The 16,921-nt window shown below is 34.1% G+C and overlaps 1 protein-coding gene across 1 annotated transcript in view; it reads right to left on the minus strand.

Moving 5' to 3' along the window:
- Window positions 1-16,921, minus strand: part of LOC107654051 (protocadherin-15-like) — a 224,722-nt gene that overhangs the window by 110,961 nt on the left and 96,840 nt on the right. The window contains exons 16-20 of the mRNA XM_016440948.1: window positions 11,796-11,945; window positions 10,443-10,636; window positions 8,017-8,149; window positions 6,884-6,963; window positions 3,669-3,762 (exon numbers count right to left, since the gene is read on the minus strand). Coding sequence (XP_016296434.1) covers window positions 3,669-3,762; window positions 6,884-6,963; window positions 8,017-8,149; window positions 10,443-10,636; window positions 11,796-11,945 — 651 coding nt within the window. The remainder of the gene's footprint in view (window positions 1-3,668; window positions 3,763-6,883; window positions 6,964-8,016; window positions 8,150-10,442; window positions 10,637-11,795; window positions 11,946-16,921) is intronic.

Below are 16,921 nucleotides of genomic sequence, written 5' to 3' on the forward strand. Positions count from 1 at the left end.
CTTTCATATGTGGTTTAACCATGTTGTGTATTTTCAACAGTTTCAATATGAAAAATAACTTTTATATAGATTCAATGGATTTATTGCATTTTGAAAAAAAAACAAAAAAACGTGTCATGGATTTATTGCATTTTGGGAAAAAAATAATAAAATTGTATAATAAATCTTTGAAAATCAAAATCTGGATTAGATTTTTTTAAGGGGTCATATGATGTTGCTAAAAAGAACATTATGTTGTGTATTTGGTGTAATGTAATGTGTTTCAATTATCTTCATGGGACATCATCTATATTTAATATCCTAATGATTTGTGGCATAAATTAAAAATCAATCATTTTGATCTATGCAATGTATTGTTGGCTATTGCTACAAATATATCAGATATTTTGATATATATTATTATTACAAAAATAGGATTACAGAATCAAGAACTTGCTGAAGTACAAATGTTCATTTTGCTGATTTTCTTTCTTTTTGATATATTTTATTTCTTTCAATTTTATATATTTTCATATTCTTTATTCTAACTGCAATGTTTAACCTAAAGCAATGGGATGGATGGATGGATTGAGGAATGGGATTGGAAGGATGGATGGATGGAAGTATGGGATGGATGGATGGGATTGGAGGGATGGGATTGGACAGATGGATGGGATGGGATTGTATGGACAGATGGAGGTATGGGATGGGATTGGAGGGATGGATGGATTGATGGATAGATAAATGGATGGGGATTGAAAGGGAGCTAATACTGAATTGTGCCCACTCCAGCAAAGTAAACAAGACTTTGTGCCAATAGTCAAATGTCTGTGTACACCAGACAGACGTCTGGCTGTATCTGTTCCTCTAACCACAGACTGGGGAGTGAAGAAATCTCTCTTTTGGACTTTGTGAATCTGTTTGGCTCTCACATCACCCTGTGCAAAGCAAAGAGCAGTCCACGTGACCTCAGCAGGGACAGAGGTCAACTCTGAGTGTGGCCCAGGGCCCTTAAAAATAAACCCATTTTCCCAACTCTCCTCTGCAGAAAAGGGACTGTTTATTAAATTGGCTAATGACCAGGTGGTTTAGCAAAGGTCACTGAATTTTAAAACCTTCCAAACTGCACCTGCTCCCCCAGACTTACGTCTCAACTTCACCCTTGAGTTTTAGCCACAAGTGAATCAGAAAGGTCATCGAGGGACAGTTGTGGGCAAATGGGAAGATGGGAATGAAACATGCAGCACTGTTTTTTCATCTTACTTTCATGAGCTAACCACACAGGGACAGGAAAGAGGAGAGATCATGGCTCTGAGAATTCTGCCAATTAAGATGTGCTTTGAATTATTCCAGGGGTTATTAAAGTATTGGATTCACCATCATATGTTTGTAAAGGCTATGCTAACGTGACAATAAAGGCAAAGACTTTCGACTCCGATGTAGCATAATTTCACCACCTGACAGCCACCTTGACAGTTCGGATATAAATGGAGACCATTGTGCTTAAAGCTGGATGCTTATGCACTTTCTTCCTTAAGAAGGCGAGTGATTATCCTTGAGTTTGGAGGTGAACACGTTACACGTCCTTGAAGAGGGTTGTAAATCCAGGCATCTCTTTTACTGAGGAATACTAAATGAGATTTTCACCGTTGGCTCATCCAGTAAGGGAAATAGGCTCAATGAGAGAGTGAAGCGAAAGAAGGTGCTTCATAATTAAAAAGCCCGTTCGGCTCGTTTATCTCCATCATTAAGGCATAATCACTCCATTGTAAGATGCACCTCATTTTCCTCTATTTAGATCAATCACTGTGAGCCCTTTGTGAGAGTGGAGTGCACAGGAGAGACCAGTCGCTGGTAACTGCTAGGAGACTCACCCCATCAAAGGAAATCAAACATTTTTGCAAAAGAACGAACAAATGAACAGATGAATGAACAAAGGAATGGACAAACAGCAAAAAATGTGTTTGATTTACTCACGTCATTGATTGTTTGGTTGCACAAATGAATCAATTTTTGACTTCTCTTTACTTTGATTCTAATTCTTCTTATCATTCTTTCTTAAAATGATTTTAATTTTCATAATTACATTTATATACTACTGTGTAAAACAGAAAAAAAAAGAAATCAAACACTTGAAATGAATGAATAAACAAACAAACAGCAATCAGTTTGATTGAATGAATAAGTTAATCAATGTAAGGCTTCTCTTTTCTTTTCATATAAACATAATGCCATATTATAATATATACTGTAATATATTCTTTCTAATTTTCACCATTACAAATAAATATAGTACTGTCACAGCACTACAAAAATGAACAATATAACAACTATAGAACTATTAATACATTCTATAAAACAAACTGTTCAATGTTCATGGTGTCTAATGCATTAATGCTAGTGAATTGAACATTATTTTAAGTGTTGCTGAAAATATATTTATATTGTGGTTATGCTTAAACTGCTGTTTGGAATCATTCGGATTTTTTAATGTTTTTGAACATAAGAAAGTCTCTCAACAAGAAGTCTCTTATTATCACCAAGGCTGCATTTATTTGATGAATAATACAGTAAAGACAGTAATATTGTTAAATAGTATTGCTATTTAAAATAATTGTTAGAATTGTAACAATTGTTAATTGTTGGATATATTTAAAAATTTAATTTATATTTCAACAATGATGACACTGAAGACAGGAGTTATGGCTGCTGAAATTTTAAATATAAATGTGTATTAAATAGTTTTTTAGGTCCCACTTTATATTAAGTGGCCTTAAATACCATGTACTTACATTTAAATTAATCATTTGGTACAGTGTACTTATTGTGTACATACATGTTTTTACAATGTACTTAAATCTTTAAAATACCTGCATGTAACTACATCTGTAATTAATTTCTGTAATTATATTAATAATTACACTGTTGACCCATCCCTTACACCTTACCCACATTTAAATCTACCCATACCTCCAACCCTGTCCCTAACCTTACCCGTAAATAGCAGCAAAAGTGTTTTGCAATACAATATGAACACAGTAAGTATTGTACTTATTTTTTTTTATCTAAGTACACAGTAGTTAAAGCCACCTAATATAAAGTGGGACCATTTTTTTTATATATAAATTGTAAAAGTTGAAATTGAAAGAATATTTCACAATATTTGTGTTTATATTTTATTTATTTATTTTTTTTATCAAATAAATGCAGCCTTGGTGAACATAAAAGAGACTTCTTTCGAAAACATTCAAAAATTGTTTAGTGTATAGTAGTGTATATATAAATATATATAAATACAACAAATTGATTAATGAACAAAGAACAATCATTGAGTGAAGGAAGAATTTGATTGTCTACCTGACTGACGACATTGATTAGACATTAGCATTAGTTTCTTTCATTTGTGCTTATGTGCAATTTTGCAAATACATCCATGCAGCCAGTAACGCTGTGATGACTATAGAGATGACTATACAACACTCCCAGCACACTTTATGACCATTTCTACCTCTCGTCTGCCCTTCTTTCTGTCAACATGATTGATTCTGCTAGACTCTGCCTGCCATGTTGTACTGTGTCTACATGCGATGTCTGTTTAAGCAGAAGATTTGATTATGATCTTTTGAACTGCAGCTACAGAAGTTTTCATCTTCAATTGGGTATGATGGATTGACAGGCTTCAGTCTTACCCCATCTGGTTTGCCATCGGAGGCCGTGACCGTTAGCGTGTAGTGATCCGTGATCTCTCTGTCCAGCGACTTCGCCAGCAACAACAGGCCAGACCTGAAAGCAAAGATGATGTTGAAAACCTGTGGATTATAGAGCCCAGAGGTTTAAGTGTTTTAACTTTATGGTGGCTTTAGAGGGCAAGCAAAAGTGAAAGAGGGAAAAGGTGTTAAAATTCACACCATGTGCTGAGAAAACAAAACTGGAAAATGTCATATGAACAACTGGCTACAGCCAAAATCCAGACAAAATGAATCATTTTTCGGCTGAAATTAGTTCATCAGATATAGGCTGGATGGAATTATGTCCTGCTGAATGAGACGGCTGGGCAATATATTCATTTCTTGCAAGAACTGTGCCACTGTAAAAGGCTGAGGACATTGTACGTGTGCCTGGGGACGATTAGAACTGAATTAATTGTTGTCAGGTAACAGCAGCCATGAGTAAAACATTGTGCCCCATTCAAATGAGTTCTAGAACACAGTGCATTTGGTCACACATTTACATTTGTTTACATGGTAATGCAAGCTTAACTAAGAACTCGTGGTACACAACTTTTGGTGTACAAATATGCTACATACACAAACGATACAAACTATTGTATCTATTATCTATTAACATGCATTTATCTATTATATCAGTTTTATTTTTGGTTACACTTTATTTCGATAGTCCACTTTAGACATTCTATTAACTATAAGTTATTGTACATTTAAGCTAATGTGAAAATTTTATTTTGGTGTCACTGTCCTAACATTCATATTTGTCATCGCTTGACATTCATACTTTTGTGAGATAAAACATATATAGATAGAGCTGGGTAGTAACTGAGTACATGTAATCTGGATTATGTAATCATATTACAAAAAATAAGTGCTTGTAATTAGTAATTAAATTACATTTTAAAATAGTCAGAATCAGAGTACAGTTACTTTTTTATCGATTACATGATTACATATTATTCACACAATAGCACTAAACTAGCTGTAAACAAATACAATATTTCATTGTTTAATCAGTGTTTTATTTTGATTGATGTTATTTTAAAATCCCTTATTTAAATTTTACAATCAATTAATTATTAGCTTTTCGAACCCCTTGCAGTTACGTTCTCCAAATAAAATAAACAAATTCAGAGCGGCATCTTCAAGGCTCCAGAGGACCTCATGCATATTCATCATGCATTCACTGCAAAGCATCGTCTGTACATGTCTAAGAGCATACTCGCACCCTAAATTACCCCCCTACTGAACAGCATCAATTGTAATGATAACCAGAGAATACACAAGTTTATTATTGCTATTATAAGCAGCAGCTGCAAAAATAAACCAAACCAGGCTGGTTATGAAAAAGCCATTTATATCTGGTGATTCTGAATAACTGAAAGGGTACTGGAGGGTATTTATTTATTGTCACAAGACCCCAATTTGAAAGGGGTCATGACAATAATCAATTATTATTATTATTATTATTATTATTATTTTAATAAAATAGTTCAGAGACAGAGAGACAGACGTTCATTTTGTAACTATCTTACATCAGACATAATAGATTTGAATAAATGCACATAAATGTATGATTCCGCACAGACGCTCATCAAGAATGACAAATTGTGGAATTTGCCCTCAAGTCATGCTGAAGTAAAATAAATATGACATATTGAACACTAGATAAATTATCAGTCAAATTTAGAAAAATGCTAAGCATATTGTGCTTTGTGTAGCACCTAAACTCTGCAGATCCTTCTGAGGAATCCCAATATTAGAAATGAGTGGATGAAGTTTTAACAATGTCTATTATCATTTCAGTCATCTTATTCATCTCATGAACAGTTTAATGAGAGTACTGTTTCAGTGCAGATTGTTTTATGAATATATCACAACGTACAGTAGTTCTGTTTTCCAAAAACACAGCAGTAAACACGTTGATACATTCAAATGGTAAGATAATGGTAAATAAATACTCAGCATCAGCTAAGCATATTTATTTATGTATGTATGTATTTATTTATTTAATTTTATTGAATTTTATCTATTTGTATGAATATATAATTGAATCAAATTGGTATTAAGTGTCTTAAACTAAATGACACAAAGGTTGAAGACCTGAACTATCATGCCTCATATAAAAGTTATTAGACATATCCATTTCCAAAATAAAGCAGGCGAGTTGGCACTTTAGCCTAAGCTAAGTTAAGCATATCTAAAATCCATTTAAAACTCTTACATCTCCTCTGCTTGAAAATAATTTTGAACAGTCATTTTGAACTTTTCTGAATAATTCCACTTTAAAATTCCATTTAACTTACTTTATGAAAGGATGACCCCATACTTCCAACCCCCATGAAAGTGCTTTTTAAACATATACTTTATATCACCATATTCACCCTCCAGCCAGACTTTTCCAGACTCTACAGTTACACAATACACTCGAACAGACAGCTCTATCGTAAACTCCGCGGGGAGCAGAAGGCATTGTGGGAAGGAGGAGAGAAAAGGAAGAGACTGTAACTGTGAGAGATAAGCTCAGGTAGTTCAACAAAAATAGCTATATTTGTTTTGTTCTTCATTTGCTGCTCATTGAAAGAGCAGTAGCAGTTCATTAGAAGTGTATCCTGGTTGTGATATCTTGCTTAAATAACTTGAGAACAGGATCAGAAGCTTTGCTCCGGGCTATGATTGAAATGCCTTTGGTACACTGCACACTGCGGAGTATAACATGCTTTACTAAATGCATTACTAAAGAAAGAGAGTGTGAGATATCGGCCACCTAATGTTGTTTACTCGTTTTACGGAGTGCTAAATCAAATAAAATGCATCTGAGGTTTTGCTATGAAAACATTTTGGGACTTTTGGCCCTTCACTGCAAGCAAAAGCTGAAAAGTTGCTATTTGAAATAGAGGAATTAATATTTTCATCAGTCCTTATTAATTATGTATCATGTTTGTGTCATAATGTAATCTGCATCCAGTGCATGTCAGGATGTGGCTGACTCAAACACACAAATATTTCACAGAGAAAAAGCTTTTGTTTCTCTGTATTTTTCAGTGAGTGCAAAGCATTGTGTGAGTGTGTCTGTGTCTGAATCACAATTAAAATATCTTCTCTGCTTGTTCAAACCCCAAAAACAATGGATTTTGGCAGCGCAGCCTTTTTCCGGCCTTTCAAAGTGAGCTTACGTTTGGGAGACTTCAAAGACGTTGTTTGGATCTCCTCTCAGGATGGTATATGTAATGAGATCTCTTTCACGGTCGGTTGCCTGCAAATGACAGAAAGCGTTTTTGTGTTACACTAATTCAATTATGATGAGAAAGCCTCCAAACTTTGTGATCAGGAAGCACAAAAATATACAGTATTTGGGCAGCTGACATATATGGATGTATATGATATACTCTATATTATAGTGAAATGTATTTATTTATTTATTTACATTTTTATAAATGTACAGGTCAAAAGTTTTGGATCTTAAATAATCAACAATTTTTAATGTTTTTAAAATATATCCTTATGCTCACCAAGGTTGCATTTATTTGATCAAAAATACAGTAAAAAAACAGTAAGATCGTGAAGCATTATTACAGTTTTAAATAACTGTATTTTTAAAATGTAATTTATTCCTGTAATGCAAAGCTGAATTTTCAGCAGCCATTACTTCAGCCATTAGTCTTCAGTGTCACATGATTCTTCAGATATAATTTTTAAGCATCAGAAATCAAGATTTTGCTGCTTAATTTTTTGTTCTGGAAATCATTAATATTAATATTATTAAAATAAATTATAAAAAATATTAAAATATATTAAACTTACCAAAAGTGACAGTAAAATCATTTACAATGTTACAAAATATTTCTATTTCATTTTTTGTTTTTGACAATAACAAGAACCATTATGTTTAATTGAGCACCAATGATAATTAAAAAATATGTGAGCACAAAATCACCAATCATTAGATTCTGAAGGATCATGTGACACTGAAGACTGGAGTAATGATGCTGAAAATTCAACTTTGCATTACAGGAATACATCTTAAAATATATTCAAATAATAATAATAACAATAATAACACTTATTTTAAATTGTAATAATATGTCACAGTATTATGTTTGTTTGTTTTGTTTACAAAAAATATATAATAAAATAATTTAATAATCAAATAGCAACTATTATCTTAATTATTCCAAACTTTTGACATACATACAGTGTGCATACATTTATAATTATAATATTAATAATTACAAATATTCAACACATTTTTGTTGAAACAATAATACCCTTATGAGAGTAGCTCAACTGGAGCTGATGGGTAAGTCACCTGTATGTTGAGCAGTGTGGCTCCAGTCCTCATGGCCTCACTGACCTCCAGGCTGTATATGAGCTGAGGGAAACGGGGAGGACTCTGGTTGTTGGGGGGCAGTACTTCGATATACACTGTAGTGATGGAACTTCTGAAGAAACAAAAGGAACATGATTTATATTCCTTTATTTGACAAACGTATTAAGTGTCTCACTCAAGGGTACGCCATGATAACTAATGCATCCCCTCCAGCTACTAAATATGCCACACCAGACACAAAACGATCAGAATGCACGAGTTTCAACATATAATTTCCTAAATTGCTATGGCTCTGTTCCAAAATCAAGTGATCTGACTAAATATAGGCAACACTGTAAGACACCACAGGCACTCCTGACACAAAGGCAATTTCAAAAAGTAGAGATTATATAATCACACTGCCTTGTAAGATGCATTCTTTTAACTATAAGGCAGCATTGCATGCTGTATAATAATAATAATAATAATAATAATAATTATTATTATTATTATTATTATTATAATTATTATTATATTATATTAATATAATATCAGACAAAAGTTTTGAGCTTCTTATTTGTCAGCTGATGCAATAATATGATCATATTATATTCTAAGACTTTGGCAATCCCAGCACCGGTTTGCATTATTTCTGAAGGAAGTTGTTGTCAATGAAGCTTTTGGATGTTGGTACACCATAATTTCTATCTGTCATAACTGTTATGTGTCATGTGATGTGTTATTATTCATTTGTATTCAAAACAGCTTTTCGAGTGACCCTTATTCAATACCCCTGTTTAATGCCATTATATATATATATATATATATATATATATATTAAAGGGAACATTATATACGTTTTAATCTATTAACTTTTTTATAGTAACGTTTACGGAATGTTCTTTTAACTTTATTACTATTTTATTTATGTTAAAATAAATACATTTATTTATTTTAAAACATTCTTAGAACAACATTCTCGGAATGTCCTTGATGATGTTATTTGTACTTAAACGTTCTAAGAAACATCTTTGCAACCTTTAAATAAAGTTATAATCACAACATGAACACTGGATATTTTAATGTTCTTTTGAATATTAAAAATAAACGTTAACATAATCTTAAAATTTGGGTGAAAAAGTTGTAAAAAACGTTTTTTGTTTTTTTTTGTAACCTTTAAAAAAACATTATAATCACAAAAAGAAAACAGGATATCTAGTCTTCTTGGAATACTAAAAATAAACTAAAATTATTGAGTGAAAATAAAGAACGGTAGAAGAGTGTAAGAAACGTTCTTGTAACCTTTAAATAATGTTATAATCACGACAAGAAAACTGGACATTTCGTCATTTTAGAAACATTTCAAAACAATGCAGTGGCTTCATAACCTAAATTTGTTACTGGTTATAGATGCATCACAAAAAAGATTGTTGACTTAAACATACACTTTCACTTGGTTTCAGTTTTATAACTGAAAGATGAATCAAACGTATTACTTACTATTATTACTGTAATCATGAGATGCAATCGGATGCTGTTGATTGAGCACATGCAGCTTTTTTTGTATGGACTCGGATATGGATTTTCTTTTGACAGAAAGAAAATCACCATGAAGCTTCCTCCAAGATCTGAACACGATCTGTAAGCCTAGCTAACAATAGCAGTCCAATTCCTGGTTGTTTTCTGGATGTTTAGTGAAAACCCAACCTGGTGCTGTCATTGTTTTATAACACATTGTATCAAGGCACACATCAGCGTGGCTGAAGCTAATTAGATCGGGGAGTATTTTCGCTTTGGAAATGTTCCAGTATGATGAATTTGATGCCAGCACTCTCATAAAAATTTAAAAGAGAAAAATAAGAGATGAAAATAACGATCTGGTTCTCACAAGCTCAACCGCCATCTGTCCAACACATATAATAGCAAACTTTGGCTTTAACCATAAACCTCTCAACCTCGATAACGTGGATACACAGTTTAAACCAAGTATCGCTCTGTGGAGAAGAACTTCACATTTAGGTTGATTTGTTGTGAATATTAGACGCTTTTAAACTTGTTCCCGAACAGCAAAGTGAAACAATGCATTTCCTGAACTTCGCTTACCCCCGTTCTATTTCTGCTTCATTCCTCTGTATTGATTCGGCAGTCAGCAAGAATTACAGAGGGCAGAGGCTGCTATGAATTGGACAGGAGGGGAGGTAGAGGCAATTAGAGTGAAAAGCCCTTAATTTCCGCTCTTTCAAGTGTCAGCTGGACAAGAGCAGGGGCCAATATTGGCAGAGTGTTCTTGGGGATATCGCCGAAGCAAAATCTGTCACCGTGTGGCATTGTATCGATCTCAAAATGGGCATGCGAGGTGGAGTCTTCTGTTAGAGAGTGAGAGGTGCTCTCTTTTTCAGCCCTCATTGGGTTTTCAGCTGATTTACCTTCTCTGGGACGCAGGGCCGTTGTCGGAGGCCCTAACGGTGAGGGCGTAGGAGCGGCCCACGGTCAGGTTGACACCAGGCAGCACATTGATCCTTCCTGTGTAGTCATTGATGGCGAAGTGTCCCTGATCCCCTGCCAAGATTTTGTAGCTCACCAACCCGTTGGGACCCTCATCAGCGTCCACTGCTGTCAGCTAAAAAAAATAGATTGGAGCCGTTACTTCAGAGAGGACCTGCAAAGGTGCTTATTCACATTTATCACTGTCCAAGCCTCCTCTAATTACATATCATGGTAGTTCTGGTTGTACTGTTGTAATACTGATTGTACTGTCTTTAATTTATATAATAATAATAATAAAATATTAATCATTGTAAAATCGATGTAATATATGCATTATACATTAGTAAAAATACATTAGAATCCCCATTGAGAACAATATGAACTACAAAATATGTATAAAATTTAAATTTAAATCCTTTAAAAACATAATCAATCTTAATCTTCACGCAAAAAGTACTTACTAAAAACTTAAATACTTGAAATATGTAGACAGTACTTCAAGTAGTAGTAGTAGTAGTAGTAATAATAATAATAATAATAATAATAATTATTATTATTATTATTATTATTATTATTATTAAAACATCATTTTAATTAAAATTATATTTTAATAATAATTTATAACAATTATATAATGTAGTACAGCTCTTTCTGAATTACTGATTCTACAGACAGGGAGAAAAGGATTTATTTCAGAAACTTTATGAAGTGACAACTACCAGCATACAATGGAGCAGTTAACCTTTTACACGATACAACTTGCACTTTTTAATTTTGACTTCTGGGGTCAATCTTTCAGCATGTCAGAGCAAAGCTGCGCTCTGCTCATGTTCTGATTGCAAAGGAATCAGTTATGCACACATTTCCAAAGAAAATTCCCATTAAGACAAAGATTAATGCGAGATCTGAGCAATTATTGCCGCAATAAGCCCCTCGTAAATGTGGAAACTACAGCTATTAATTCAAATGAGTGGATTAAGTGTGAAAAGCTCTGCAAAAACAATTTTGCCTTGTTTTCCAGGAAAGACATCTAAAACAAGGTCAATGTATTTGAGAAGTGAAATTGTATAAAATACATATTTATCTATATATCCATAGTTTATTTTTTGACTGTATTTTCTACTATATAATGTAAAAAAAAAAAACACAAATTTAAATATATTGTCAGACAATAAGGCTTTAAGTAAATTCACGATTTTTTCAAAGATGTTTCGATGTATTTCTTGGAACCCCAGACAAATTGCTGATAAAGATATGATTTTATTGTAGTGAAAGAGTATCTTATAGATTACCTGTAAGATTGTGTCTCCAGGATGCATATCTGTGTAGACATTCACATTGTAGGAGACGTTGGGGAAGGTAGGTGTGTTGTCATTGGCGTCAATCACAGTGATTTTAACAGTGACTGGAGAGCTCTCCTGAACTCCATCTGAGGCAGTCATCTACAAAAGAAGTAATAAAACTGTTAATATCAAAACAGTGAGGCAGAGAAACACACTTATCGCAGTGAAAAGAACCACATTTGGTTCTTAATTTCAAAATTACACATATTGTGCACAGATAAATCATTGCAAATCAGCCATTTTAGAAAAGGAAAGCTAAAAGCTAAATTTGAAAATTGCTGCTAACTACCTATCAGCAAACAGATACTGTGATATAAAAGGCCTCGTGCATTTTCCCTTTGCTTATTGTGATAGCAGAAGCCTAGCCAAATTATTCAAATTAATGCTCTTGCGTGAAGAGAACAGTCCATTGGCGGTACTCCCAACTGCCTCACTAGCTGTCAACTAGACTAATGGGATATCACAGAGAGGTTGTGGACTGCACTGTGAGAAGGGCGAAGTGTTTCTGTCAATCTCCACAAGGAATAAAAGAGCTGAAGCTCGAGCACAGAAGGAGGTAGTCAAGTCAAATATCATGAATAAAAGACAACACCAATGAAAACATGTTAATAACTGATGGTCGGATATGAATTTTTTGCTGGCAATGCAGATATAAAGGTGATAAAGGCCTATATAATCACACAATTTCATTTAAATAACACATTCAGAATTTCTAGAGTCAAATTTAAATTCATGTAACATACTATGTGCATACTATTTCAAGAAATAATTCGGAAATGAATACATTTTGAAACAAAAAATCTGAAGCTGATAAAAAATAAAAAAATTTAAAAATTTAAATGTATGTCCTATTATAGTATTTGTTTTACAAACAATAATAAACACACACACACACACACACACACACACACACACACACACACAAAAAGAAAGTAATTAGCCAATAGTACACTCAATGTTTGGACTGGTAATCATAATTTTGAAAAAGACCAGGCAAGGCTTATTTTTTTATACAGTACATAGCAAATATGACATAGCAGCAAACAGCTGGATAAGCAGAATTAGCAGCATTAAATGTTTATTTTTTCTTTATATATTTAGATAAGACTTACTTGAAATGCATATTTGCTAAATGCAGACAGTATATGAATAAAGTAATAGCAATTGCTATTCAATTATTAGACAGAACTGTAAACTAATAAAGATGGAGAATGGGCGCTCATGTACTTGGTTCTTAAAATAAAAGCCCCACTCATGACGCTTCTCTGTGAAACAGAAAATTACCGGCCGATGATGTGATTAATTAAAAATTGCAATTATTGCCTGCAAATATCAGCTTTGGCAATTTACTGGTCAACCAAGTGTTTAATTTGTGGCCTTTGGTAAGGTTAGTTACTACTATTGTTTGCATTTCAGTCAGTAAAACATAAAGTATAGTTTGGTTTCTACATGTATGCTAGGAAATGTGAACTGTGTGAATTTTGTCATTAGCACAGCAAAGTATTCATATGCTGTTCATGTGCACAATGATTTATCAAATTGTATGAAATCTGCACACACAGTTCACACATACGCCTTTAAATGTGCCTATGCAATAATTAGTTTGTGCACAAGGTGGCAACACTCACTCGGACTGTTGTTTCACAGTCGGAAAAGATACAGGAGAGACAGAAAAACAACAGGAGCAAACTACTTGAGACTTTTGTTATTGTTGTTTTCATCACCCGTAACTTCCGGAGAGAAATAGCGCAGACACTGGACAAGGATGAAACTTTCTAGTTTGTTAGCAGACTTTCTAGTCCGACACATTCTTTTGATGCCTGACTTTCTAATTTGCTATCAAATGAAGCATACTTTGAAAGAAAATTCAACATTCAACAAAATGTAAACAAAATGAAGTCTACTATGGTGATAATCCCCATCAACAACACTCCAGCAACCACATAGTTACACACAGTGTTGGGGGTAACGCATTACAAGTAACGCGAGTTACGTAATCAGATTACTTTTTTCAAGTAACTAGTAAAGTAACATATTACTTTTTAATTTGCAAGAAAATATCTGAGTTACTTTTTCAAAAAACTAACACCAGTTACTTTGTTTTCCCAGTTATTGACTGACAAGTCTCCTGTCCCCATATTGGGAGAAATCGGAAGTATAGAGGCGTTGTATGCACTGTGTGAACATAATGTAGTTCTAGACTAAATGTGAATGTGCATTAATTCATCCCACTCGCAAAAAAACAGGCTTAGTATTCATCAAAATGAATTAAAACAGTGAAATGCAAACTCAGAATATGACGCAAACCTGCAATAATTAAATTTGTTAAATAACACAAATGTATCTAATCCCATTTTATCAACTAATGTCTTTGCTGCGGACCTTTGATGATCCAGTTCAACCATACTAATAAGCACAAATGACTTTAGATAAACTAACATTTGTGCTTCATTGTTTTGTTTTTTTTATTGCTGAAGAGTGTTGAACCTTCTTCTCCTCTGTTCTACTGTACAGATGTGAATTTACTTTTCCTTCAGTCTGAGGTTTATTCATTACACTTTTTGGTTTGAAAGGGCTTTTAAATTTGCTATAAATAAAACTTCTTATATTAAAAACAATCAAGCCCTGCTCATATTTAAAAAGTAACGCGAAAGTAACGCAAAAGTAACGTAACACATTACTTTCCATAAAAAGTAACTAAGTAACATAATTAGTTACTTTTTTAGGGAGTAACGCAATATTGTAATGCATTACTTTTAAAAGTAACTTTCCCCAAAACTGGTTACACAAGGCTCCCAGAACTTAGCATCCATGACAGCATGCTAATAAATTTGCATTGTAGCAGCTAGTTTTGCACATTTTCTTTGCAAAGTATAACAATATAATGTTTATTTTTAATTGAATATTATTTTTATGACAGTAGTTACCAATACCAACATGTTTTTTTGGCAGAAACTATGGTCACTGCAGTAAATTTGCTTAATGGTTATCCTTGAAATGCTACTCAAGGATGTAGGATCTCAAAAAATCAGCTGCAAGCGCAATACTCTGTGTTATTTCAGAGAACAATTTCCTCCAAATTAACCGCATCATGGGTATAACAACGTGGCCCAACAGACTCGTTTAAACAAGCGAAAACAATGTTTATTGGCTACAAAAATAGGAAAAATGAGATACTTGATATTCCACTGCTCTGGCAAACAAAGTTCATAATGTCGCAAAACCGATAATGGCATCTCTAAGCAGCCATTTGTACTGTATGTGACACACTAGCCTAACATGGCACAGTAACATCACCGGCGGGACCCCAACTCCTCTGTTCCCTTAGACGAGACCAGCTGGTTTCAGTTTCTGAAAGAATCGGCGCTCAGCGGGCGTAAGGCGTAGTGCAGTGAATGTTAAGTCCTGCAACCCACGTCCTACGAGCCGACCGCGACGCATGTCTGACTGAGAATCAGCATTCATTCCCAGTGCCCGCCACAATTTAGTGTTCTCATACCGCAATTACACACTCCTATAGAATCGGGCACAAAGGTCTTTTCAGCATGAAAGCATGGTGAGAAATGTCTAGTGATAAGCCCAAAGCATACTTTGGTTTTTACGTGTATGCTAGGGCATGCGTACAATGCATTCCCTATGCAATTTTCTATCCACACATACTCTGTACTCATTTGTTCGTCCACAAGGCTGTTGTTTCACAGTTGAAAAACAAATGAAGGCGACATAACAACAACGACAAACTACTGTGGCCTATTTCAGGAAGCTGGTGGGGGGTGGGGGGGTGAATTGGTTTAATTCTGGTTAGAGATTGCAAAAATAAAATAAAAAACTGGACCAATAAGCTTTGCGCAAAGTGACATACATATATCTGATGGAAATAAAGTCACTCCCACTGTATCTCTTATTCCAATTTAAAGCAATTCACAGTGAAAGCAAAATTGTCTGTAAATTATATTTGTATATATATATATATATATATATATATATATACATACATACACAACAGTTGTCAACAACTTTCTTGTCCTTAAATCTAATCAGCTGATAAGAGTGTGATATTCTAGTGATAACAGAACTCCAACCATTTCACAGTTTGTTTCACTCCACTTGGGGTATTTCTCACAGGGAGTGCCATGGCACAGGGAGATGCCCACTCCACTATAATTTTAAAAATTATACTGTTTATGTGTCTCTATGTCAGCTCAACGTTCCTTCATTACTAAAGTGTTAAAGTGACATTTTTTAATTAGTAACGGAGGCTTGGGCTCAGCAGCTAAACTGTCAAACTGAGATTTTAATCCGTCCTGGGGTGGAGCCCTGAGCTTCAGCCAATAACAGACAGGTCTGACTCGGGTAAAAAAAACAATCAAAACTTCCAGTTTAGCTGCGGGGGTGGGCCATTCAAACCGCGCTTTGCTTTGACTGTCAATCACCGGCGTTGTCGTTTTGAATCAGCATAGCGTTTCAATATTTTAGTGAATGTGAGCTATGCTCTGATTTTAAATCGTAATTTTGTCAGCTCCTGAAATGGGTCATACCGTTGATATGACCAGAGCACACAGCAGTATAAGTAAATAGAAAACTCGGTTGATAGAATTATTTCATGGATGGAGCAAGAACAATGTAAGTTTCTAAAATACATGCACACAGTTCAGTTGAATGGTAAATAACGTCCTCTTTAGCCGTGTAGTTAAACTAAATGTATGAAAAAACTAAAAACATTAACAACAACATTGAAATAAGAGCGCATGCATTTTTACGTGCATCTGGCTGATAGATCGACCATTATTTATCTGTCAATCAGATGCATTTTACATAACTTTTTCTGTGTGCATGCTTTGGATGTGTGTGCACATGGGCGAAGAAACGAGATAGTCTATGTATGACCAGACGATTTATTCATATCCAAAACGAGACGATGTGAACATGCAGTACATGTTTCATTTATACTCGAAGCCGGAGGGTGCTCTCACGCAGAAAGTCCAAAATGGCCCAGTAAAAGTAATATATAAATAACTTATGACGTGCAGGAAATCCCTAATATGGACAAAGGCATCCAGCTATGGCTGTAGTAA

The sequence above is a fragment of the Sinocyclocheilus anshuiensis genome, unplaced genomic scaffold (genome assembly GCF_001515605.1).
Source record: "Sinocyclocheilus anshuiensis isolate Anshui unplaced genomic scaffold, SAMN03320099.WGS_v1.1 scaffold454, whole genome shotgun sequence".
Lineage (NCBI taxonomy): Eukaryota > Metazoa > Chordata > Actinopteri > Cypriniformes > Cyprinidae > Sinocyclocheilus > Sinocyclocheilus anshuiensis.